The 25776-nt window shown below is 50.2% G+C and overlaps 1 protein-coding gene across 2 annotated transcripts in view; it reads left to right on the top strand.

Moving 5' to 3' along the window:
* The first annotated feature begins 222 nt into the window (after positions 1–222).
* CRHR1 (corticotropin releasing hormone receptor 1) overlaps positions 223–25776 on the top strand; it is a 30594-nt gene continuing 5040 nt past the window's right edge. The window contains exons 1-9 of one of the 2 annotated variants that reach the window (XM_002198894.7): positions 223–496; positions 8494–8578; positions 19629–19748; positions 20904–20989; positions 21961–22067; positions 22407–22527; positions 22990–23143; positions 23381–23441; positions 24803–24875. In XM_002198894.7, the coding sequence (XP_002198930.3) occupies positions 452–496; positions 8494–8578; positions 19629–19748; positions 20904–20989; positions 21961–22067; positions 22407–22527; positions 22990–23143; positions 23381–23441; positions 24803–24875 (852 nt within the window). In that variant the 5' untranslated portion in view covers positions 223–451. The remainder of the gene's footprint in view (positions 497–8493; positions 8579–19628; positions 19749–20903; positions 20990–21960; positions 22068–22406; positions 22528–22989; positions 23144–23380; positions 23442–24802; positions 24876–25776) is intronic. The other variant, XM_072919083.1, reaches the window with a different exon arrangement.

Here is a 25776-nt window from a genome sequence, read left to right as displayed (position 1 = left end):
CCCACAGCGTCTGCACGGAGCGAGGAGAGCGGTGGAGAGCAGAAACCCCCTCAAGGAGAGGCGGGAGGGCGGTCCCTGGGCCGGGGGAAGTTTCTGCTGCTGAAGATGCTGAGGGAGGGAAGGAGAAAGGTGGGGGCAGAAATCAAATACAGTTGGAAGGCACCAGGGAGGTGGAGGAAGGAAAAGGGGAGGAGGAAGAGGAGGAGGGAGAGAAGGGGGAGTGGGAGGCTGGTGAGGAGGGCTGCAGCCCATCGCCAGGCGAGCTGGAAGGTGGGCAGCCGGAGGACCGGCTCCGAGGAGGTTATAAAAGGCAGCACCGGGACGCAGCAGGACCCGCCGGGCTCCTTCGCTGGAAGCGCCGAGGATTCCTCCCCGAGGGCAGGAGCAGCCCGGCAGGAGCGGGGACGCTGCCAGCCATGCCCCGCGGAGCTGGGCGCACGGGCAGCTGAGGATGGTGCCCAGCCTACGTCCTGCCCTCCTCCTCCTCCTCCTGCAGGTAAGACCTTCAAGTTCTCTTCTCCTATAAGGGCCCTTCTGCCCCGTCCCCATCACCCCTACGCCGTGCATCGCCCGCGCTCTCCGCAGTGACTTTTCAGTTGCTTTGACGGGAAAAGTAGAAAGAGAAGCCGCAACACAAAGGGCCCTCGGGAGAATTCCTCCAGTCGAGGCACTGGGGCTTAGCAGGAGCTCGTGATGCTCAAAGACTATCGGGGAGGGGGACTGAAGTGAGTGAAAAGCTCATTAAAAGGGGGGAGAATCGCAGCCAGGTGCTCCTGAACTCAGCCCAGGGCTCCCAGTAACTCCCAGCCTTGCACCTCCCGGTGAAAACAGCTCCCACCAGCTTCCCAGGCTGCTCGGAGCGGGTGGCCACTCCGGGGGTGTGGTGGATGTGGACAATGCAAATGCACAATCCAGTTGTACCCCCCATAATTAATTTTCTAAGGAACCCTCTCCTTTACTGCCCTGCACCTGCAAAGCACAACGCATTTTCTCTCTAATTTGCTTGCTGTGGAACTGTAGCCACTGCTAATTTTGCAGCTCTGCACAATATGCAAATGCTTTGTCAGAAGCAATATTCCTCCTCCTTGAGGGCTCATCAAGGAGGGAAACATTAACAGCCCCAAAGCTTGTTTAAATCCCAAGCCATGGACAAACAAGATGAAGGGTCTCCCAGTGAAATATTGAATTTTATTTGAACAAGCCTAGAGTGGCAGTTAAACAAACTGATCCGGTTTCTGATAAAACCTCTGTGTCAAGGAGGGGTAAAAGAACAAACCTGCCTGGCTGGCTGCAGAATGGTGTCTCAGTGGCCCAGCTGGGACTGCAGAGTTAAAGCAGCAGGTAAAGTGGAGGGAGAGCTCTCCCCATTGTCACCACTATGGCTTGTACCCTGCAGGCTGTGCACCCCACTGTTCACTCTATTGTGTACCTCACATGTCAGCTGCACCTCTGGGCCAGGAAAGTTCTCACCTAAATGATGAGAAGAGCTGATGTGTACCAGGAGACACCCTGCCTAGTTGGTGTTGCTTCTAAAAACTCTTCTGAGCAGCTGCTCTCTCTCATTGCTGTAACCTGCTAAGCCTGATTGATAGGGTTTATGGGAGCTCTTTTCTGTTACTTTCCCTGGTTCAGGTTTTGTTTGGCTCTGATGTAAGAAATAAAGCTGACACAGGGCAGGATCTTTTCCCCCAGCCCAGGTCCTTCTTGGCCAGTCTAGCACAGACCCAGTGCAGTGAGATCATGTTCTGGTGGGGAGAGCCACGTCAAAGTGACAGCTCCTAATAACCTCGGTGAGCAAAAAGTGGTACAGAAGAAGCCCAGAGGTGCTGATACACAGCTCCCATCCTCTGTCAAAGCTCCTTAGACTCAGAGGACTCCCTTGCCATCCCAAGGTGTTCCCCCAAGGATATTCTCCTTGTGAAGGTGGAGCAGCAAGTCTTCACAAATCTTCCAGGGTTTGAGACAAAATCATCCCTGTATTCTGGCTGGGACCAGGAGAGAGGAGTCACAAAAACCAGACCAGACAAAGAGAAGCCTCTCCCAGCTGGCTCCAAAAAGAAACAGCCAATCTACAACCATCCCCCCCTTTGCAGTCAAGCTGTCTATTTTTCCTTATAAATACATGCATTCAAATCTCAGATGCTTTTCCAGAACAGTCCTAACCCTCTCTTGGGGACAGCATGAGCTAAAGGACCATGAAACTCCAGCCATGAGTGCATCCCTGCAGCCAGGTGTACCTGCAGCAGCATCCTGCCTGTGAGTGCAGAGACCTGCAGCAGCCCAGCTCCAACCCAGAGCTCAGCAGGGACAAACCTCCCCTGCAGATACTGGGTTGGCGCAGTTCAGATGTTCCCTGTGCACTTTAGCATCAGTTTGCCCATGTTGCTTTACTGAATTGACATCCCTCAGGTGGTCAGACAGACAGACTAGGAGACAGGCAGCCAAACTTGCTGCCAAACTTGCTGCCAGGTGCTCCCTGGCACCCTTGCAAGTCATTGAAACAAACTAAAAAAGTGATTAAAAATAAACCAGTCCACCTGCATCTCTGTCAGGAGCCAATGACATTTCTGGGGCTGATAGAACTGCAAAAGTGTTTTATGAAAAATCAGGGATTGATGATTTGGTCTCACTTGACCACCTCCAGCAGCAATAAGCCCAAAAAACAGCTCCTGCCCCTTCCATGCTCGAATCCTTGCATTAAATGCAGAGCTGCAGTTGCAGGACATGCTGACCCTGGGGATCTCTTCCAGTCCTCACTTTCCTTAAAAGCTGGAGTTGATTCAGTGTGTATGAAATCATCCCTGTGGTTCTGCATCTCCAGCAAAGAAGTGAATGGAAAAGGCACAGCCTGTTCCCAGAATAGCTGCACTGTCACCATAGGATGTACAGGAGTACAATGAGAATATCCTGCACCACCAGCTCAACCCTGCCCTGAAATCCAGCTCTGCTCCCAAAATCCTGCACAGGGTTAGCCTAGAAGTTCATTGTGAGTGACAAGCTCAAGCTGCAATTGAGTCTGCAGTGTTGAGAGAGGCTGCATCCATGGATGTGTCTGTGAGAAGCTTTTGAACCCAAAGAAAGCACAAATCAACCCCCAAATCATGGGGTTCCCTCACAAAGCAGAGCCCTGGAGCCATTGTCCAACACCTCAGAGCTGTCACTCAGCAGAGGGTGGCTCTTTCTGAAGATGGAATAACATACCCCGGGCCCATCTGTTGTTTTTCCCTGACTGTATTCTGAGCTATAGAAGAGACCCTCCTTCTCTGCTTTATCTAGTCACCCTCCTAGGAGCAGTGGCCTCTATTTCAATGGCCAAGGGCAAAGTGTGTTGGTATTCTGCAGATCACAGTCCCTCTTGCACCCTGAAATCTGCACTATCCACCCTGGAAAAGCAGCAGCAGATGCAGCTTTGGTGTGGCCAAGCTTTCCTGAGCTGTGAATGTGAATAAACCAGAAAAAAAAATTATGGGTAATTTAATTATGGATGTTCAACCCTAAAAAGGTGATGGGTGAACGAGGGAGTTTGGAGCAGTCAATATGAGGGTTTTGGGACAGAGATGGAGGGAAAAATGTCCAATCCCAAACTGAAAATATCTGTCAATACACAGGAGTTCCACTTGTACAATCTGCAGGAGAGTTTAATAAAATTGCCTTAGAAAAACAGCCCTCCCCCAGGCTTGTGCCCATCACTCCAGTCTTCCTCAGCAGCCTTTGCCCCTGCAAATCCAGATCCCATAGGAGCTGAATGGATTGCATGCCCTTTCCCAGCTTGACAATGCCTTCAGCTTCCAACACCCAAATGCCATTTGTCATTTTTTCACCTGTCCCTAAAAATTCATGTCTCTCATGACAGATAAATGAAGTTAGAATTATTTATGGCAAGTGACGGAGGCCCGAGCTTAATCCAGGAAAACCTTTAATTGCTCATAAATCAGTTTTTACAGGGCATTCATTTAGCCCTGATTGATATTCTTATGTTAGGATCTGCATTCAGCACATTTGGAGAGAGACTGCAAACAGAATAAACACTCTCACCAAAGCTCCTGTTTACACACCACAGAGACTGGCCCTCTAATACAGATAAATTAATCAACTCGCAGATTTTAATGCCAGATGGAGGATGGACATGTTCTCACTGCCTGCTCTCCCACTGAGTAACACCAGCCATGGAAAAATCCCCCCATGAGTCTTGCTTTGAGCCTTGTTCCATTGCCTGAGCTTTGCCTTGATGTCCCAATGATGGCAGGGCTTGGAATGGGGCTTTGGGAGAGAAATGAAGGAGCAACAGGGACTGGGTAGGGCGGTGAAGGGGCTTGAAGGAACCTTGAGGTCATGGGTAGCACAGCAGGTTACTGCCAGGGCTAAAACAGAGGGTCCTTCCCGGACCAGATCTGCCTGGAGGTTTCATTTGGAAACTGTTCCATGCAAAAGCCCTCAAAGTGGAGCAGGTAAGAAGATCCCCGGCTGCAGAAAACAATGCCTGGAAGCCAGAGGAGACAAAGGCAAAGAGATGCAAGCACATTTGAGGGCAGCTCTTTCAATCAGGCTGTTGCAGGGCACCTCCAGCCTCCAGCTGCAGTCCTGGCAGGACGTGCTGCATCCTCCCCACACCACTAATGCTGCTCTGCCATCTGAAGTTGGCATCCAGCTCTTTTAACACTCACTGTATTTAACACCCAAAGTCTGGCATGTTTTGCTGAAGGCTCAGAGCCAAGAACAGCCTCCATCCCAGCCTAATGCCACAGGGAACCTCAGGAAAGGTCCAGGGCAGCAGTTGCTCAGCCCTTTCCTGCTCTGTGTTCCAGGAGGTCTTTCCTCTTCCACACCAAGTGTTGTAGTGAGCAGCAAGCCCAGCCAAGCCAGGGAGCAGAACTGATTGGTCAGAGAGGTCCCTACAGCAAGGACAACTCCAGAGTGGATGTGTTGTCCCCCCTCCCAGGAAGGTCACAGTGACCACTACTGTCCACTGCTCCCACTGCCTTCTCCAGCTCTGTCCAAAGCCCCTGTCTCACACGGCTTCATCCCAGGCTTCAATCCCGCTAATCGCTCAGCTCTTCAATTACAGCCCCTCGGCACTGGACCTCCTCGATCGCTAATTAGGCTACAAGCCATCTGTCTCGTGCTCAGAACTGTCAGCCCTTCCTGCCATGCAGATCCCCTCTTTTCTGTGGCAACATTATAGTGGGGTGGACAAATGTTTGTCTCTGGGTAGCACAATACAGGGGGGTGATAGTGCAGTTGGATGTGAATGTATTAATTAGTATCCATGGATTGCTTTGGAGAGCGAAAGCGCTGCAAGGGGATATTAATTCCTAATTGTTATTAATTGAATTTTTCTGCCAGGTCAGTGGCAGGTCACAGAGACTGACGCCATGTGATTGTGCTGCTCACTCCCACAGCAGCAGGCAGACTCCCAGTGCTGATGAGCTGACACTGTCCTAGTCCACAGTGCTGCATCTCCTGGCCCAGGGGACCTGCCATCCTGTCCCATCACAGGCAGAGGAACAGCTGGGTTTTTTGGAGCCCTGGTGGCACCAAGACATGGTTGGTGTGTCCAGACTGGAGAAATCTGTCCCACACGGTGCCCCACAGCTTTAGTGACCTGAGGCAGATGGTCCTCAGTGCCTCAGTTTCCCCTCTGGGACAGCCCTGGCATGGTGGGTGGTGGGACACCAACCACAACAGATGTTTGCTCTGTGTGGGATGCAGGAAACACGGGAGCAGTGTCAGGGGTTTGTGTCTGAGCTGTGCAGTGAGGACTGGGGGGCTGGTACTGCTATAGAAAATGTGGACATGAAAGGAAGGAGCTGGTGCTCCGTGAGGTCCAAGACTAAACCAGAACCATCTCTGTGTATAAAACACGGATGTTACAGAGCCTGGAAGGGAGCTGGGCGGATGCTGAGGCAGGGAGACAATGGTGGCTCCTGATGGAGAAGAAGCTGCTGCCAGTGCGGGTGCTCACGGGGCCCGTGCAGCTCCTGGCAGAGCCATCGTCCATCCTGGTGGGAGCAGCTCCCCTGGCGAACGGGGAGCTCTGTGCTAAGCGCTGCTTCCAGACGAGCAGATTGCCTTCCTTCCCGGACAGCTGAGTGCTCAGCTGAGGCTCTCCAGGATTTTGGCAGGATGAGAGAGGTCACAGAGGTGTTTCTGCCTGCAGAGTGGGATCTGCCGTAGCTGTGTGAAGACAGGGTCAGGAGGGTGGAGGAACACGGCCCCTCTCTGGCCTGAGCACGACCTACTGCCGTGTCGGGGCTCTTAAGGTGAGCTTGGCTCCAGCCTGGCCAGGCTGGGCCCTGCTGGGCACCATGTGGCATCTTATAGAGCAGCAGTGCTCTGGCACGAGAAGCTCCTCAAGGACGGAGCTTTGACCTGTTCTCTCTGTAAAAGTGTGGGGAGGGGTTGCACTAACCCACAAAGAGCAAAACAGATAGGACAGCGACCAGCAATAAGAATTCTTTTCACTGGGGCAAATCCCCCTGCAGCTGCCACCACGCCTGCTTATTCCCCTTAAAATGCAGACAGGATTGGGACAAAACTCTGCCTCTATCAAGAGCTATGGCCACATAGCAGTAAAAGACTCAGAGCCTGTTAAAAAAGCTCTTAGTTCTGTTTTGGGGATCCTTTTTTCCCTTTCTTTCTTCCTTCTGTAGCTGTTTCAGCTCATTTACAAAGCCTGCAAAGAGCCAGTGACTACTCCATCCACACCCCTCACTGTCTCTGGCTTGGTCCATGTGCTGCTCAGTGCCAAGACTTCTCCATGTGTCTGGAAGGAGAATGGGCACTACCAGGCTGGAACAGCCTGGGATTAGGAGAAACAGATCCAATTAACACCTGAAAGCCTATTCAGATAGACAAACCATCCCAGACATCTTTTGGGCAGAACCCTTCTGTCCCAGCTGCCAATGCCAAGAGCCACCAGGTGTGGTGGGCACCAGCCGTGGCCATCAACACAGAGGGGAGCAGACTCCCTGCACCTTGATTCCTCCCTGTCTGGAGCTTGGGTGGTCTCAGCTTTCTGAAAGCAGACTCAGGAGGTGCTGGGCTTCTGTAGGACCAGCACCCAGGAGCTCCAAACAGCTCTTGCACCAGGGCAGGGCTGAGCTGCCAGATCCTCTGTGCTATCTGGAGCAGTCACAACAAGGCAGCTATTCTCAGCTCCATTTATACATCTGCCTGGCATCACTCTTGCTGTCAAAGCCAGCTTCCCAAGGCTGTAAATAGTTGTTTGGAAAAGAGCAAGTGGGTGCTGAGCTTGTCTCTGTGTCTGAATAAATCCTGTTAATGCCTTGGTAAGGCAGGAGGATGGCTGGGTATGTCAGCAAGGGCAGACAGTGTTTCCATGGCTCAAGGACAAGAGGAGGAATGTCTTCTCTGTGTTCAGAGCGGTTTGGGAGGTAAATGGCACTCAGGAAAGGGGGTCAGGCACTAGGAATCAGCCTGGCTGATGGGCAAGGCAGAGAAGGTTGTCCCTGAGGAGCTGGGAGCTTGCCTGCATGCAGGGGAGGTGCAGCCCTTCCTGCCTTCAGGCTCAGGGCTGTTTCTCAGGAGATCTGTATGTGATGTCTTCTGGGACACAGCTCTGTCATTTAATCAGTGACTTTTCTCCAGGGGCTTTGGTCAGTCGCTGAAGGTGAAAGAAGTGGAGTTGAGTCTCGTCCACCATTAGTGCTGGTGGAGGAGAGGGGATGAGCCTGTGTCACCCTTTTCTGCAAAATATCAGATCCTCTCCTTCCCTCATGTGGCACTGTGCTGAGCTGTGCCACATGAGGGAAGGAGAGGACAGCACCATCCCTCTGCCATCTTTGCAATCCCTTCATCCTGGCAATTGCCTTTCTCACTTTTAGTTTCCCCAAACTCCTGCAAAGGCACAATAATTCAATAATCATTCTTCCAAAATAGCTCCTTGTGCAGTTTTAGCAGAGCTGGGTAGATTGTGGTCAGGGCTTTCTGACTCAATGGGAATGTTGGTGTTTGCTGACAATTTTCCTGAAAAAAAAAAAAGGCTTTAGCCAGAGCTGGTTGTCCATGGATCAGATCTCCTTAAGGATGTATATGAACATCTTCCCACTGACAGCTTACGCTCTGATTTCAGTAAGGGATTGAAAATCCAAGCGTGGTGTCAGGCTCATCATGTTTCCCCTGTCTGCTCTCAGGATTGAAAGATGGTAAACCCAAAAGTGTTAATTAAAATGATAAATAGCAGAGGTTCCATGATTCAGCAGGGGCTGCAGGAGGGTTTGCTGAGGGGGGTATTTGAGGCAGGAGAGGATCACTGGGTGGGAAACAGAGAGCAGTCCCCCAGCCTTCGGCTCAGATAAGCACAGCTTCCCTAGGAAGCCATCCTGTAAATGGTACATGTCCATTGTGCAAGCTTTGGGGGTGGTGCCCACCCAGACATGGGCAAGCTCAGATCTGAGCCAAGGAGGCATTTGGGGGTGGGGAAGCAGCATATTGCACACATAACCCCACCCTGGCTGCTCTCTCCCCATGCAGGCATTTCTCCTCTGGGACAGCCCGGTTGCAGCTTCCATCCAGGAGCAGTACTGTGAGAGCCTGCCGCCCGTCACCAACCACTCTGGTGAGTGTCCCCAGCCCCAGCCCGTTCAAGCCACCTCCCAGTGCTTGGAAGAGGGTGTCAGGGTGTCTCTGGCCTCATCTCTGATGCATGGATCCTTTCCTGGGAGGTGGTATGTGCCGATGCTGCATCGCAGCCCTCTGCTGGTGCTGCTGCAGCCTCCTTGCAGGGTGACAGCGGAGGCAGGTGGAAGGGGCAGATTTCAGGAGATGAAAATAGAGAAAATAAATGTTTGTTGAGCAGAGGCAAAGATGGACAAAGAGACATCAGGGCTGGCTGCCTGTTCTATGCCATGCCCAGGGACACCAGGACTTTGGCCCCTCTCTCCGCCCTCCTCTACCATCCCCCTGCCCAGGGATGATGACTGGAGGTTTTGACATTTTGTGGAGACCACATCACCAGTGCAGCGTGGCCACCGTGGCTCTGGGCTCAGACAACTTTTGCCCCCCAGCACTTCTACAGAGGTACCATGGAGCATTTGGGAGGCCACCAGTCACAAAGAGCTTCTGGGGACACGGCTATGGCCAGGGCGGGTGGGAGCAGCAGAGTCATGTACAGCCCTGCTCTACATTGAACATGGGTTTGATCCAATCAGGTCACAGCTTGTGCCAAAACTGGCTTTTAGCCTGTATTCAGGATGTGACTTGGATGTCACCTCAGCAGTGACAGGTCTGGTTCAGTGACAGGTTTTGGGGAGGAGAAGTGTGAGAAGGAGTGGAGCTGACAGGGACAAGGAGAAAAGTGCTCTCCAGCTCTGGGATGCTGCAGTGTTGATTTTCCATGACTGAGTGAGAATCAAAGCACACACCGAGGAACTCTTTGTCAGGGTGATGGATGGCCACAGGACTGGGCACTGAGGGATGGCCATGGGGACCCAGAGCTGAGGAATGGCTGCCCACCACCCATTAACAGCAGCATTAACAGCTCCTTTTTAACAAATCCCATCTTGCCACCAGCTAATCCAGTGTCTAGCCAAATCTAGGCTACCTTGCCCTGCAAGAAGCTTCCCAAGCCCACGAGATGGAGGCAGAAAGCCAGAGGACATCAAAAGCTGTCTGTGGAATGGCAATGCTTGTATGTCTGGTCAGACAAGAAACTTGGTCATCACTCATGTGCTTTGCTCCCTGAAGGTTTCATCTGCTCAGCGAGGGCCTGTCCTCGGCCATGTTAAATTGTGATAAATCCTGACCCAGGGCAGCAGGCAGGTCCCAGAGAATCCTCATGCCCAGATCATGGCCTTTTCCACCCACTGCTGGAACCTCTCAAGCCCAAGGGAGAGGTCAGAAAAGGGGGAGAATTTGGGGGAGAATTTCTGCTGTGGTTTGCTGATTGATTGCCCTGGAATCACCACCATCCTCAAGCACTGAGCACTGCTTTCTGCATGGATTGGGCTTTGCTCAGTGGGGATTTCTCAGCATGTCTACAATCAGGATTTAGTGAACCTCGATGTCCATCTCACTGGCAGAGGGGAGACTGTGAGGCTTCAGACTTGCAAATTGTCCATTGTTTCTACACATGCAACCTGCAATTCCTGAGCAACTCATTTGGATGGGGCTGGCACCTGTGAGAGCCACTTCCAGCTGGAGGAGGGGACTTAGAACAAGAGGCAGAAGTGAAATTGTCTTATGTCTGTTTGGGAAGTGGAATTCAGCACCAGTCCTGGTCCTTGGGGTCCATTTAGGCCCTGCCTGATGGAGACAGCAATTCCTATGGAGGGATATTTACTAAACTGGAAACTTTGATTTGAGCTATTTAACACTAAGAGTTGTTAGGATGATGCTAATGAGAATTGCAGCAGGGCCCTGAGACTTAATTTGTTAATGCCTTCACAACCCTTGGGAAATGACACATGCTGATAACACGAGCCCAGCAGTCTCACAGCACGTGGCTCATCAGGGGATCTGCTGGATGCATGGACAGGTACTGCCTCATGCCTGTGTGCAGCATCCCTCCTCCAGAACACAGCCCACCATGGGTTCTCCTCCTCTCCTGGGTCACCAGTCCCTTAATCTCTCAATTTTAAAGACAATATGTAGCTGGACAGTGATGTCACCAGGGTGCCAGCACTCTCTAGGCATGTGCACTGAGCTGGAAAAGTCTCTGCCACAGCAGTGGTGTGGAGGGTGGAGGCACACTGGGGTAATGCTGTCCAGGCTGAGGGGGTGCAGGTGATGCAAACTCTCATCCCAGGACATGGAGCACCTGAGCCTCACAGAGCTCTCCTGTCCTGCCCTCTTATTGTGGCAGCAGCTCTCTGGCCACAGAGAGAAACAGACCTTTCCCAGGCATCGTTCTGGGAAAGGCTCTGAGAAGAGCAGAGTGAAGAATGAGAAACAATTCTTGTTTTCACTTGCTGCACCTGGTATTGTGAACATGTGGAATGTGTTATGGAGATTTGTTTACCAAAGGGTGGTTTCTTAATTAGCCAGCGGTGATGGTGTTTTAAGGACCAATTAGGTCCACCTGTAGCAAACTAGGGTATAAAAAAAGCAATGGGTTTCTTAATAAAGAATAATTGATCAGCCTTTTGTAAATGCATGGAGTCTATGCTAATTATTACCTGGCCGGGGGCCCCCTTGCACTGACATCTTATCACCACAGTTTTACCCATCTTCCTTCAAGCCCCCAATGCAGGGTGATATCCCTGGGAATTCAGGCTCATTATGAGGCTCCAACTTGATAGTCTAGGTACCATCAAAAATTCCTGTGTGTGAGTCCCCAGTTTTGGCTGGGACTGGGACAGAGGGGCACAGCTGGATGCTCCATCAGAAAGCTGCCTCCCACAGTAGCAGTGAAGAAGGAATATCAGGCTGGACTGATATTCCTGATATATGGACAGGTCAATGTGGTGCATTTAGGAAGTCAGGTCAGCTACACCCCCAAACATCTGCAAGCCATGAAAGTCTCAGATTAGGCTTGACAAGGATCAGCATCCCTTGTCTGGCGTGGATAGGTGCTGTTCCAAAGGCTCTCAGCCCATGGACTGACTCAGACCATGGATTTCTCTGGCTGATGATTTCAACTCCTCAGGTCTGTGTGCAGCTGCTTCTTGCCCTGTCACAAAGTCCATCAGGGAGGGACAAGGTCATTTCATCCACCAAAGCAAAGCATTCCCTGCAGCTGCAGGACTGCTTCCCTGGGGAGGGAAAGGAGAATCTGAGAAGATGGGGAACCCTCTTCCTAATTAATAATGAGGATTTTCCAAAGCAGCTCAGCAGAAAGCACTCAAGCGTAGCAAGCTCGGAGCACTCTCAAAGGGTTATTTTGCCATTCGTAGTTCTCAAGCCTGGATGAGCCCAAGGAGTTGCCACCCAATTGCTCACACCCCCCTCTGGTCCTGGCTGCACAATCCACTTCTTTGAGCTTGTTATCACGATGAATTCTTATCCTCAAGCCTCTGTGTCTGCTTAGGAGAGAGAGGGGAGCACAGAAAGTTCCTTGTCAGGAAAGAAATGTTTCATGCCAGTGCCAGTTCACCTGAAGCAAAGAAAAATGACACCAAAGCTAAGCAGAAAAAATATAAATGTCTGTGTTTTTTTAACTGAAGGTTTTTTCAAGGGGGAAAGGGAGTGTAGCTTTGCATTAAATAAGGCAAATCTAATTGTTCCAGATACAGCAAAATCCTTAGGCTAAGAAGCAGTGAGTGATGAGAACATATCCTTCACAGGCACTATCAGATAAGTTGGTAACACCTTTCGCAGTGGGTGACAATTTGACCAAGAGCCTTTCCACCCACTCCAGCTCAGCTCCCAAAGCGCTGACACTGCTCCAGCAGCCCACGTGCCACTGCTCTCTCATTCACTCACTGACTCCCCTGGGGTGAGTCTGGAATTTAAATTCATAAAGGTCAAATTAACATCAGCAACTACTTCCAGTCTCATTGGCATCTCTCCCACCGAGGCAGAAATATTAATAAGGACCTGAGCGAGGGTTAAAGATGTAGCAATGCGTCTAGGCAGGGACTTGAGGGAGAGACATGGTATTGGGTAGTTTTGGGAAACAAAACTCTCATTTATATGGGAAATCCTAGTGGATTTAAATATATACCGGTGTCAGTAAGGCCATTCTGCTCCATCATGTGCGAAACAGGGATGTCAACAGCAACTTGCTGATATTCATAGACTTTATTGTAGTGGAGGAGGGAAGATGAAGAGGTTTTCCAGTAGGAAACTGTGTCCCAGTGCGCCCCAGTGTGAGTAGCAGCTACAGCAGTTAAACTGTACTTTGGACTGGATGCAGTGAAGTTACTGCCAGAGACTGTTCAGCTGGAACCAAACTAGAAGGCTCTGCTGGGAAAACTGCCAGGGAAGAATTTTGTTGTTTCACTCACCCACCACCAGATCCCAGCCAACCCCAGGGAATAAAGAACTTCCTGCCACACTTAGTGGCAGGAACAACTCCAAACACCCCGTGGTTCATGTCAGGAGAACAAGATAAGCCCCAGACACAACCCCCTACATTATATACATATATGTACACACACATATATATGCTGTAAATCTGTGCATGGATCATCGTAAGTGACAACACTGAGCAGCTACATCAGATACCAATAGCACAAGCTAGGTTTGGTGTCTTTTATTTATTCTTCTCCAGAGCAGCAGTGAAGACCTGAGGGGATAGTCAGTGACAGTGAACAGCAACAAGTCAAAAGTTAATTACAAAGACCCATAGCTATCATAATGCTTAAATTGCCTAGGTAATTATTTTACGCCAAGGATCATGAAACTTGAGTGCTTGGGAGGATTTCTGGGGATTTTTTAAGGACTGGAGTCTTACAGAGGTAAATAGAAGCCCCCAATGCCACCAAAAGCAGTGCTGGAGGTAGAGTGTAAGCAAGGATCTACTTTGAGGCAGCCACAGCTGCTCCCAGCCATTCTGAGCATCGACTCCTGCTCAGAGGGAAGGCAAATAGCTGCACCACCCCAATTTCTACCCCATGTTAATATAAATTGTCTACCAGTGCCATTTCCCTCAATGCCCCAAGATGCTACTCAAGCATTTAACATCTGAGTGACTCTACAGCTCGACCCAGCCACCCTCCCTGGCAGCCCAGCACCTGAAAATAAAGGCATTCCCAAAAGGACCCTGTTTTGGGGCAATAAGGTGTGAAATGGGTCTTTCTTCTTCACCACTCTGGTGGAGCTGCCTGGGAAGGACAAAGAGGTTTTTGTGCAATTTCACAGTTGATGCATCAGACATCACAGTGAGTTGTATTTTGATTAGATATGTAGATGAAGCCCTGATTGCCAAATGCAAATATTGCAGCAGAGACACAGGGGACACTCTCAGGGAACCAGAGGCTTGACAATGCCTCGGCAGCAGTGGCAATGCAGTCACAGAGGACATCAAGGCTGGACAGAAATAACTAGGCTTGAAGAAGAGCTCAAGACAGGTAGTGATATGAGTTAAGAACTTTCAGCTGTTAGGCTCTTGAGACACCTTAGATAAATAACCCCATCACTCCCAGCCACAGGAATGAGCCTGTAGTTCAGATTTCCACCATCTCTCCTGGCTTCTTTGCATTGTGGAAGGGGAGAGAGGCTTCACCCTTCCAGCCCTCAGAATTGTGTCTGTGCACAGCAGCAAACTGGGACGTTGTGCTGGTGCACAGTCCTGCCCAGTGTAAAGCAGGATGCGTTTACCAGCACAGTTATATGCTTTGCTTTACTCCTCTTCAGAGCATCCCAGCAATGGCTTCATGGTATGATAATACTTCAGACTTCCTGGCACCAGCTCAAGAGCACTGTGGCCACACATCTGGTACTGCTGGATCAGAATAAATATGCTCCATCCTCCATTTGGTCAAAATCTTTCGGCAGATTAGCTGGGAGTGGAGAGCTTTACCCTGCCAGGTGTCACATGGCTCCGTGGCTTTAGCTCAGAGCCATCTTGAAGGTCTCTGCAAGTAGTGGGAACAGGCTGGAGAAGAATGTTTTCTAGAAACAGATGGGATATTGCTACAGTTATCCTGAGACAGTTATTGTGATATAGTTGTCTCAGTGTAAGTCCCTGGGCAGACGCTTTTTTCTTCAGAAGAAGCTTTATATTGCTTCAGAGCAGCACAACTCAAAGGCAATAGGGTGGGAAGGGATTGGAGCAGCCTCCCCTGTGCCACATTCCCTGTCTCAAAGTAGCACCTGCTCCTTCCTCCTCCAAACACCACGTTTCTGTGTGGGCAGAAGCCAAATTAGGGGAATTGAGAGCATGTAGGAAATTTGCTGACCTTCCATGCTGTAGATCTGCAAAGACCAAACCCGTGCTGCCAATGCAGTTGAGAAGCCGGAGCACACCTGTGCGGAAGCTGGAGAATAGTCCCCCCTGCAAACATGGATGGGCCATGGAGCAGGCAGGGAAGCATTTAGTATTGATACATATCATTTCCATGCTAAACAGTGCTCTGAATGCTGGGAGCCACTCGAGGGGGAGCTGGAGCAGGGAGTTGTGCTGGGCAAAGGGGATTTTGCAGCCCTCGTGGCACTCTTTGTCTTCAATGCTTTACTTATCACTTCCCCATCAGGAGGGTTTTTTCTCTTTTCTGTATGCTGGAGAGAGCAAAAAGAGCAGCATCTGCTTTCTGCAGTTTTTCTTCATCAAGCCTTTCTCATTGTGAGCCTGGAAGAAATATTATGGCCACTGACTAGATGAAAACCTGGTGGGACAGAGCTCCAAATGCTGCCAGTGGCAGCAGAGGGGTGAAGCCCAGGGAGAGGTCCAGGAGCATCCGACAGCCTGGCTGAGCGTCTCCTCATCTGACGGCAGTGCCAGACCCCAATGTCATCCTGCAGCATCAACCCAACCCATGGGACAACGAGGGCTGAGCTCCTGGTTGTAGCAAGATTTCTGAGAGAGAGGACGTGATTTATATTTAGAGTGAAGGTTGAGTAACCCTCGGCCTAACGCCCCAGATATGGGCCTCAGCGAGGCCTTTGAAATTTATGACGCAGTTAGGAATTAGTCTGTGGCGCAGTTAGAAATTATGTTAAGGTGTGACCACAAAGTAATGAGCTCTCTGGGTGTGAATTAGTATAGGTCTGCAGTGTGAAACTTTAGCCACCTTAAGACAAAGACAAACAATGTTTGCTGGCCAATGATAGTGTGTTCCCAATTTGTAAACTATATTGAAGTGAATATAAACTGCCATCTTATAAACAATAAACAGAGAATGTAGCATTAACCATATTGGCTCGATCTGCATTTGTCCTGTCCAGCATTCCCTATTTTATAAGAACTCTCTAGCTTCTCCTGGTGATACCGGTGCACCCTCCCTGTGGCGGGACTGGTGGGACCCACTGGGTTTGGCATCTGGTGGGATCCTGTCATGCTCTAACAGGAGTGCCAAACAGCATCCCACCAAGTGCCTTGGAGAAAGGTGGAGATATTAAATCCAGCCTCAAGCAGTCACATCACAGAATGATGTACCTCTGTCTGGCTACACCATTTCCACTAATCTCTCTTGGGTTGGTTATTAACGGCATTGCTGTGGGTTTGTTTTACTGGTGGAGAGTATCATCATTGTCACTCTCTGGCCCTGCTGACTTTTAATTACTCACTCTTCCTATTTGTGGTCCCTGAGCAATGTCTGTCCATCCCCCAAAACAGACCCTGAAATGCAGGAGGGGAACTGAGGCAAAAGAGTATGCAAAGAAAATGGAGTTTGTGCCCAGCCCTACCAGTCCCCATGAGGGGTTGTGATAGCTGCATGAGCAGCCAGGGACATTAGTACTGTGCAAGCTCCATTTTCCTGTGCTGCATTGTTCCAAGTGAAGCTTTTCCTGTTCCAGACATTCACGCAGCTTCTCACCTCGGTGGCTAACAGGGAGAGCACTTGCAATTTAACTTTGTCCTTAGTTCAAGTAACTACTGGTTGTTTTTTCCTTACAAGGATGAATGTTATCATAAAATTTTTAACTGTGACCCTCTATTTCTCTGTCAAATTTGGGTAAAAACAACAAAGGAGCTCAGTAAATTCAAATGGATGCAGAAAAGCACAGACACACATGTGATAAAAGGCACCTTGTTTCCTGCAAAATACAGACTTAAAGCACAACTTAAAGGGAAGGTTGCCACAGCAACCCTACACATTAGCAAAGTTAAAAACAAAGGTCATTGTTAAAATTAATTTCTCCCTACAAGCTATGGGAGGCAGAAGGTAACACTCACCATGCTCTGATGCTTCCCTAGCTCACATGCTTGGAAGCTGTTTTTCCTTGCTAAGATATTTGAAGACACTGAAAGCCCTGAAATTTTTCTCTGAGAACATCGTAAAATAACAAGTAGCCAATTTTTTCAGATAATCAATGAAAACTAAGATTCCTCCATAAAAACCTTCATCATCATCATCAATAGTATTTTGCTTTTTTCCCTTTGGTCACTCTTTATCCAGCTCCATCCACAGGAATTTTTGGGAAAGGCATTCAAGTAACAACCACAAATCCAGGGAGAGGGGAAACGCTGTGTTCTCACGCCCAAGGAGCTGTGAATTGGGGTGTTTTGTATTAGGAAATGGCAATTTCTGTCTCTGTGTCAGCAGCATAAACATCTCTGGTACCCAGGAGTGTTTTGGACTGAACTCTGCCTCTTCCAGCATTTCCTCTTCACCCATTTCCTGCTTATCTGAGATTGTAGTATATGGATATTCTAGCCATTTTGCTTGCGACCTCACTGTGAGATGAAGCAGGGACATATTTAGCTACAGTACATGTTGTTCTAAATATACACAAATTATACATTAAAAAGCCTGCAATGTGGCCTACCTAATGCCTACATTAGCACACTTGTGTAGCTGGGAAAAGCCCACAAATCCTTGAAATCTGAAATAGTAGTAGCTTTGGAGTTTTCTACCCAGGAAAGACTGGAAGAGACCAACATGAATGGCTGGGAAGGAGATTTTGCAGCCAGGAGGTGTGAGATGTTTGGAGATGCTTAGAACCAGACTGGACACAGCACTGAGGAAGAGCAAGTCTGCCTTATTGCCTGTTGTGGGGCTGGATGCCAACATCATGGCTGAAGGAAGGAGCAGGGCTGGGAAACCAGAGCCAGGGGACTTGGAAACCAGGTCTAAAACTAAGTTTGTGCCAGAACTGGGTTTAGCCAGTAGTTTAGACAGGACCAGAGTAATAGTTATTGTAGGATATGAGGTCATAATTATGAAAGTTGCTAAGGCTTATGCTCACCAGAAGGCCCTGTGGGAAAAGCACAGCTGCAGGCTGGATGGTTGGAAGCCGGCTGAGGGGTGAGAGGCAGCTGTGAGTGAGGGGAGGGTCAGCTGAGTGACAGCTGGAAGTGAGGTTGTGGCTGGCTGGAGGAACCCGTGTGCTGTGGTGCCTGCCCTGGAAATGCGTGCCAGGCTCAGCTGGACACCGAGGTCAGCACTGGCCACCTTCCCAAACCTCGGGAGGTAAGGACCGTGGCTTTGGGTTCAGAATTCCTGAGCCCCAGGTGTTGGAATCTGTGGGTATTGGTGATTCCGAGATTGTAGAAAGTCTCTGTCTTTCTGCCCCGTTGCCAAAGAAGAAGCCATAGTTCGTCTGTGCTGGTTTCAAGGTTGTTTATTTTTGCTTATCTATAACAAGTTCTGCTGCCCTGCCGCAGGTCTGTCCTGCAGGGCAGCGTGTGGGGCTCTGCCCCTCAGTGGGATGGTACAAACATTATATACCAGAAATTACGTGTACTATATTTACAATAATGTGCCAATATCTATCATCTACGTTGAACAGTGTGTCCTCAGCCTAAACTAATAGAAAAATGCTAACATCACTAAGAACATGGAGGTAAGGAAGAAGAAGGAGGAAGAACAGGATTAGGCCCACTTTCCTCTATCTTAGAACTCCTGACCCCCCTGTACAAAGTAAAACCCCCCTGTATAGGTGTTAAAACCCCCCTGTACAATACTAAGAAATTTTACCCTCTAATTTGTGACTACTTTTACTATACCATTTAACTGTCTGTGACTGCTTGTTCCACCTTTAAAGTTGGTAATTAATTCCATGGTTCAAACTCAAGATCACAGCTGTTTTCTGCTGCTTGCCAGGGTCTAAAACGCTTCTGACCAAGGCCTGGAACCTCTGAAAATGTCTGAGGGACATTTTGAGTTCCGACACCCAGGGAGACCTTGGCGGTGATGACAAAGGCAAGGAGTCGTCTCCTGCAGGGGTTTGTAATCCAACCTTATTGTGCAGCTCAGAAGAGCTACCTGGGCCGGAGGGTAAACAGCCTACAAGAGCAGTGTGCAGCCCCTCACACAGGCGTTTAACAGTGGGTGGTAACCAGGGATGGCCCTACATGGGCCAGTGAGATCAAACAGGAAAATCAGGGTGGAAATCAGGGTGACATACATGAGGGAACACCAATGGGGAAAGAGGGTAGGAGGAGGCCTGGCTGTCGGCCCGTTTCTCGACGTCCCGCGTGGAACCTTCCAGAAAGAAAGGAAGGGCTGCTGAGCGATGGATGGGTCGGGGCCCTCAGAAGGACGACATTTCAGGGTAGGAGGGAAAGGATTGACATAGGGATGGGAGGAAGCAAGGGAAGGCAGGAGCACTTACATGGGGGTGCAGGACTAAACCACTTAACAAACTGAACAAACTCCATAACACAATGCAACACCAGTGGACAGTGTATGAGCAGGAAGCTGCCTGGATGGTAGGATGTGTGGACAGCAGCACTGCAGCTGAGCCAGCTAATGGGTGCCTTCTTTCTGTTAAATTCTGTTAGGTCTCAGTTTGGTTTCAGTTATTTCAGGTTGAAATTAAAGGTATAAAAAGGGGCCGATTTTACAATAAGGTGATCTCCTTTGGATGCATAAAGGGGTCTGTGTTGCTTTGTTCCCATTGCTACAAGTCATGGCCGTGATGATTCAAGCAGCCCTTGCAAGTCTTTCACAGCCCCCATTTGGTGTCTGCCACGAGGGTTTTCTGCAGGCTGAGCTTGTGGTAACCCATCAGCTGATGCAGCAGCCCCAGCTCTCCACACAAATCCTGACCTTTCAACAGCCTGGAAGTGGCCCATGGTGGCCCACACACCTCTGCTAACCCTGTGCACTTTGTCCTTGCAGGTCCCCAGTGCAACGCCTCGGTGGACCTGATCGGCACATGCTGGCCCCGGAGCGCGGTGGGGCAGCTGGTGGCTCGGCCCTGCCCCGAGTACTTCTATGGTGTGCGCTACAACACCACCAGTAAGAGGGGCAGCACTGCTGGGGACACGGCGGGCAAGGGTTCTGGGACACAAGGGACAATACACCTCTGGGAACAAAGCTCATAAACCATAAAGACAACAGTGCCTCAGGCCCCAGATTTCAGGGAGGGTCGTTTCAGAGAAGCAGCTTTATAAGCAGGTCCTCCTGGGAGGAGGAGAGGGCTGATGTCCCCATCTTGGGGACACAGGCAGAGGAGTAATCCTGCCCTGCCCTTGGAGATGGTACAGGGGTCTGAAGACCCCAGCTGAGCAAAGACTGGGGGACTTTAAATGTTGTCCTCCCCTGGCACAGGTGGTTGCACTGTCCCCACCAGTGACATGCTGGCAGTAGAGGATGTAGCGATGTGAAAAGTGCCCAAACTCATTGCTAGCATAAGGTTGTGTTTCTGACCACCCAAGTGCTGCTTTTGATGAAAGAAATACCTTGCTTCTCACAAAAAAAACCCATAGATTTTTCCATCCTGCACATTCTTGCATTGAGGATGGCACAGACACACAGCTCCTGCTTTGTGGTGCTCTCTGCATTAATCACAACTTGAGCCTGTCTCTGAGCCCCTCCCACCCCATCACTCTGACGAGGCTCACAGCTTCCTGTTAATGGAAGCCCAGTGTCACCCCAGTGCTGGCATTACCCCACTGCTGACACCAATGACAAGACTCTCTGGAGTGCCTGGGCCATTCCTCCCCAATCAACCTTGACACCTACTGTCCTTGCTGGGAGGCAAAAAAGCTCCTGATTCAGAGAGCGAAGTGAAACTTCGTGCTGCCATCTCAGCAGAGAGCCTGGGCTGGCACACGATCACCCAAGCAAACAGCAGAGTGAAAGGGAAAAAGAGTCTTAACTGGTGCTGCTTCTGCTGCATCCCTGTGTGTGGTGAGGAGGTGTTGGGGTCCCCCAGTGCCAAGGGCAGAGGTGGTGCAGACCCAAAATTCTTGAGCGGGTCTGAAATATTCCAATATTCCAATAGGATTTTGGTTCTGCAATTGTGACCAAGGTAGTAGCTGAGCTGCCTTCAAAGCAGAAGATGCCAGGCCCGGCCTGATGCCAGACATGGCCTGATTAGTGACATCAGGTCACATGCCTGTGCCTATCCTCATGCTCTGTTAACTCTTGGATGGGCATTCTGTCTTTCAGATAATGGGTACAGAGAATGCCTCGCGAACGGGAGCTGGGCAGCACGTGTCAACTACTCCCAGTGCCAGGAGATCCTCAGTGAAGAGGTAGGAGCTTGACAGTCCCTAGGCTCTTGGCAGGAGGGCGAGAGACAGATGATGGAGTTTTGAAAGGCAACAGCATCTAGGCCAGGAATGGCTCATGGGAGCTGAGGGCTGAGCATGCAGCAGCATTCCAGTGATAAAGTTTCACATTGCAATTATGACCCCTTCTTGATCTGTATTTTTATTCCCCATCAGAAATAAAGCCATGCCTGTTTCCATCCCCATTAAAAATCCAAGAAGATTGCCAAGGTGAGGTCCCCAGGGCCTCTGGGTACATATCAGCCCTGTCACTTTCTTACAGCTCCCTTCTGACACAGCACTCAATGAAAACCCTGTCCTTCCCTGCTGGCAGTGAAATAAAGAATATATTTAGGAAGCTGAAAGAGATAAAAGAATGGGGATCAAGCCCCCGAGTAAGTCAAGCCACCCCTTGAAGCAGAGGAGAAGAGATACGAGTTTTTCATTTGCGGTTGATATCAACTCTGGTATTTAAGATGCTGATATCTCTTGCCAGGAATGTTTTTTTCACTCACTTAACTGCTTATTTACCAATTGGATGAGTGCCTAACATCAGGAGTGATCAATTAATTAAATTATCTTTCGCACTTTCCTCTGCCCAAATTCATCCTAGCCTCTCAGTTGCCCCCAGGGCAATGGGAGATGAACTGAGATATAAGATTCCAGTGAGCTCAACTGAGTTCCAGCAGGGTTTCCCCAGAGAAGCGGTTAGGATGTCCCAGCTGTGAGCTGCTCTGGTACAAGTGAGATGTGAAACCAGGCTGGTGCCTCTCTTTCCCACATTAGCCCCATCTCCTTCCATTCCCACCGTCCTGTCCCAGGGTGAGCTCCAATGGCTCCATGAAAAGGGGCCCAGAATTTGAAGTGCAGCTGCCAAAGGTGATGTGGTGGAGGAGGTGGGTTTGTGTTAGTACCAGGGCTGCTGTTGACTCTCTGCCCATCTCCCCTACTCCCAGAAGAAGAGCAAGCTGCATTACCACATCGCTGTCATCATCAACTACCTGGGCCACTGTGTTTCGCTGGGGGCCCTCCTCGTGGCCTTTGTCCTCTTCATGCGCCTGCGGTGAGTGACAAACCTGCTGCCATGTTCCTGCAAGGTCATCTCAGGCAGGGATGGATCCAGCTCCTGTGCTTTGCCATCTGCTCTGCCACAGCCACTGCCCTCCAGGCTGGAGGGATCCTGCCTATCTCAGGGTTGTCTTTCTTTTGCTGCTTTTTTAAAGCACCTAGTTATGGAGGCAGAGGGTCCTCCTTGGTGCCTTCCACTTCCTTGGTGCCCACCTCACCCAGGGCACAGTCCCAGCAGGTCACCCTTGTGGTCCCAACAGAGACACTCAGCTCTACAAACAGCACTGTCCCCAGTCCCCCTCCTCTGATGGTGCCTTATTCTACTCCTCTCCAGGAGCATCCGGTGCCTGAGAAACATCATCCACTGGAACCTGATCACAGCCTTCATCCTACGCAATGCCACATGGTTCGTGGTCCAGCTCACCATGAACCCAGAGGTGCACGAGAGCAATGTGGTAGGTGCAGCTCTTCCAGGCTGAGCCCAGTCCTGAGCAGTTGGGGGGTGTGAGGACCCTGAGGATCACAGAAACACAAAGTAGTTTGGGTCTGAAGGGACCTTAAGGATCATTTAGTTCCAACCCCTGCCATGGGATGCCTTCACTATCCCAGGTTGCTCCAAGCCCCATCCAACCTGGCCTTGGACACTCCAGGGATGGAGCAGCCACAGCTCTGGGCAACCTGTTCCAGGGCTTCACCACCTTGCCAGGGAAGAATTTTTTCCCTAAACCTACTCTCTTTCAGTTTGAAGTCACTGGGATGTGGCTACAAAAGCAGCTTCAGAGAACAAATAGGGCTGGCTGGTGGCTGGTTCTCTGTATGAGAAACACGGATTTGCTTTCTCTGCTGGGGTCTGTGCTGCTCCGTGCATTGCTTGCACCACTGTGACAGAGCTCGACAGGCTCCGCATCTCCTGACAGGTTTGGTGCCGCTTGGTCACTGCTGCCTACAATTACTTCCACGTCACCAACTTTTTCTGGATGTTTGGCGAGGGTTGCTACCTGCACACAGCCATCGTGCTCACGTACTCCACGGACAAGCTCCGCAAGTGGATGTTCATCTGCATCGGCTGGTGTGAGTGCCAGGCTTCCCCTCCCCTAGCGGTACCCAGGGTTTCGTGGTGGGTGATGCCCCCTCCAGCCTCTGCTCCAGTTCTTCTGGCACACAAAGAGCTGCAAAAAGGAGCAGGAGGATGGGATTTGCATGGATGCCTCATCTCACTGGGTGGTTTGTGTGAGAGAAATCCTCTGTTACGGTGTGGTTTTGTGGCAGCCTTGCACCTCTGAGACTCACCTGTGTGTTCCCCTGCAGGTATCCCCTTTCCCATCATCGTTGCCTGGGCCATTGGGAAGCTCTACTACGACAATGAGAAGTGAGCCTGATTGCTCTTACCCTCCTTTCTTCTTTCTGTCCCAAATCCTCAGGGATCAGTTGTGTCAGGAATTCTGTCAGGGAAGAAAAAAAGGATAATATTATTCCATTCTTTCTTTTATCCAACCTCTCAGCTCTCTGCAGGACAAGCTCTGTCCTGCTTGTTTCTCCTCAAAAGGCAAATGTGATTTTTAAGGGGAAAAAGAGATTAAACCAGATTTCCTACAATAGGTTTCCTAAAGGGAGCTGGGATTTAACCAGCAGAGATCTAAATTACCCCCACCTGAGCCATTTTCACAGGCACCTGCTGATGAAGGTCTTAACAGGTACCTGAGAGTTCATCCCAGAGTGGGAAGTTGAAAGGAGCCCATTGAGATGAATGGCAGCTTGTTCTGTTTTCCAGAGGTAGTTTTCCCTCCTGGCTACAGAAGTACTGTGCTACTCACACAGGTACTGATTGAACAACCCTGACAAGGTGCTCCCAAGACAGGGATGCCCCTGAGTGAGTTCCTGCAGGGTTTGCTGAGGACAGAGCTGACCTGGACCTGTGTGTGAGGTTATGGAGAATCATGGAATATCCTGAGCTGGAAGGAACCTGCACAGAACATCCAGTCCAACCCCTGGCTCTGCACAGACACCCCAACAATCCCACCCTGTGCATCCCTGAGAGCATTACCCAGAAGCTCCTGCAGCTCTGGTAGCCTCGGGGCTGTAACCATTTCTTGGGGAGCCTGTTCAGTGCCCAAGAACCCTCTGGGGGGAGAACTTTTCATCACATCCCTCCCAAATTTCCCTGTGACACAACCTCAGGCCATTTCCTTGGGTCCTGCCCCTGTCACAGGGAGCAGAGATGGGGGCTGCCCCTGGGGAGGAGCTGCAGCCCCTGATGAAGTCTAAACTCAGTCACCTCTGCCACAGCTAAACATTACAAATGTCCTCAGTTGCTTCTCATGTGACCCCTCCAGTCTGCTCCCTATCTTCATGTCCCTCCTTTGGATGCTCTCTAATGGCTTCGGATCTTTTTTACATTGTTGTGCCAAAACTGCCCACATGGTATGAGGTGAGGCTGCCCCCATGCAGAACAGAGTGGGGACAGTCACCTCCTTTGTGAGGAGGGTGTCCCTGCTTGTCCTGAAATAACCAGCTCCCACATCTATATGGGGCCCATAAACACTCCCACAAGCCCAAACACACCTCCTTTTACTGAGTTCCCAGGGAAGCTATTTCACAATGGCTGCAGCAGTTTGAGTTTTAGTGCTTTCACCTCACAGACAGTGACTTACAGAGACTGTGCAAGGACAGGAGTCTATCCAAGTTATTCCCATATCAGGCTTGTCTCTAAAACCAGTCCTTGCCTTGCAGATGCTGGTTTGGGAAGCGAGCAGGTGTTTATACTGACTACATTTACCAAGGCCCCATGATCCTGGTGCTTCTGGTAAGAGCAAAGTGACCTTTTGTGTGCTAAATAGTCCTTCTGTGTGCAGGTGGGACACAGCTGCTCCTGTACAGGGTATTGCCCCCTCCTTTAGCTTCACTCTGCTGAGGCTGGTTCTGCTGCCCCACAGCAGCACTGGCCCTCACCCAGACTGCCCCTTGAGCAATTTTGGGCTTGGGGTGCCAAGGAGCCTGGAAACCTCACTCTGACAGGGGTCTCCCATCAGCAGACTCCAACATGCAGCAGTAGGTCCCTCCATCCCTGCCATGGAACTGTTTGGGTGTGGGTGGATGCTTTGCCAAGCATTTGCAGAAGCCTGGGATCCTTGACTCCATTCCCTGATCCTGATTCCACCTCTCTGTTCCTGGTCCCCAGCTGATTAGGTGTGCTTGATCCAAGGGTCATGTGGATGTGGCTTTGTCTTTTGTGGAGGGACAAAGAAGAGCAGAGGTAGCAGGTCAAAATCTGGGGGTCCAACCGTGTGTTTGCAGGGGGGAAGCCAAAGTTCCAAAACTATTCCTTCCTCCTTGTGCAATGCTGAGAAAACTCGAGTAAAAATCACCAGCATGATGGAATAATTGATCCTGCTTCCCATTTCTCAGCCCATCAGGTAGCCAGGCCACTACTAATTCCTGCCAATTGTGTTCACCTCCAATGACTCCTTCCCATTCCCTCAGTAGCAATTCAGCAGCCAAGAGAGCGACCAGGCAGACACTGGATGTGATGACAGGCACTCTCTGCCTTAGATTCTTCCTCTCCCTTTGCTTTTTCACTTTCAGCCATTCCTCTAGCATTTGTCCTTTCTTGGCAATCTTTTGGCATGCCCTGCTGGCCCGATCCCCTGACCAAACTCCTAAATCTTATTGTTCAAGTGTTTTTACAAAAGGCAGACATCCTCTCA

The sequence above is a fragment of the Taeniopygia guttata genome, chromosome 27 (assembly GCF_048771995.1).
Source record: "Taeniopygia guttata chromosome 27, bTaeGut7.mat, whole genome shotgun sequence".
NCBI lineage: Eukaryota > Metazoa > Chordata > Aves > Passeriformes > Estrildidae > Taeniopygia > Taeniopygia guttata.
This window is presented reverse-complemented; position numbering and strand designations above follow the sequence as displayed.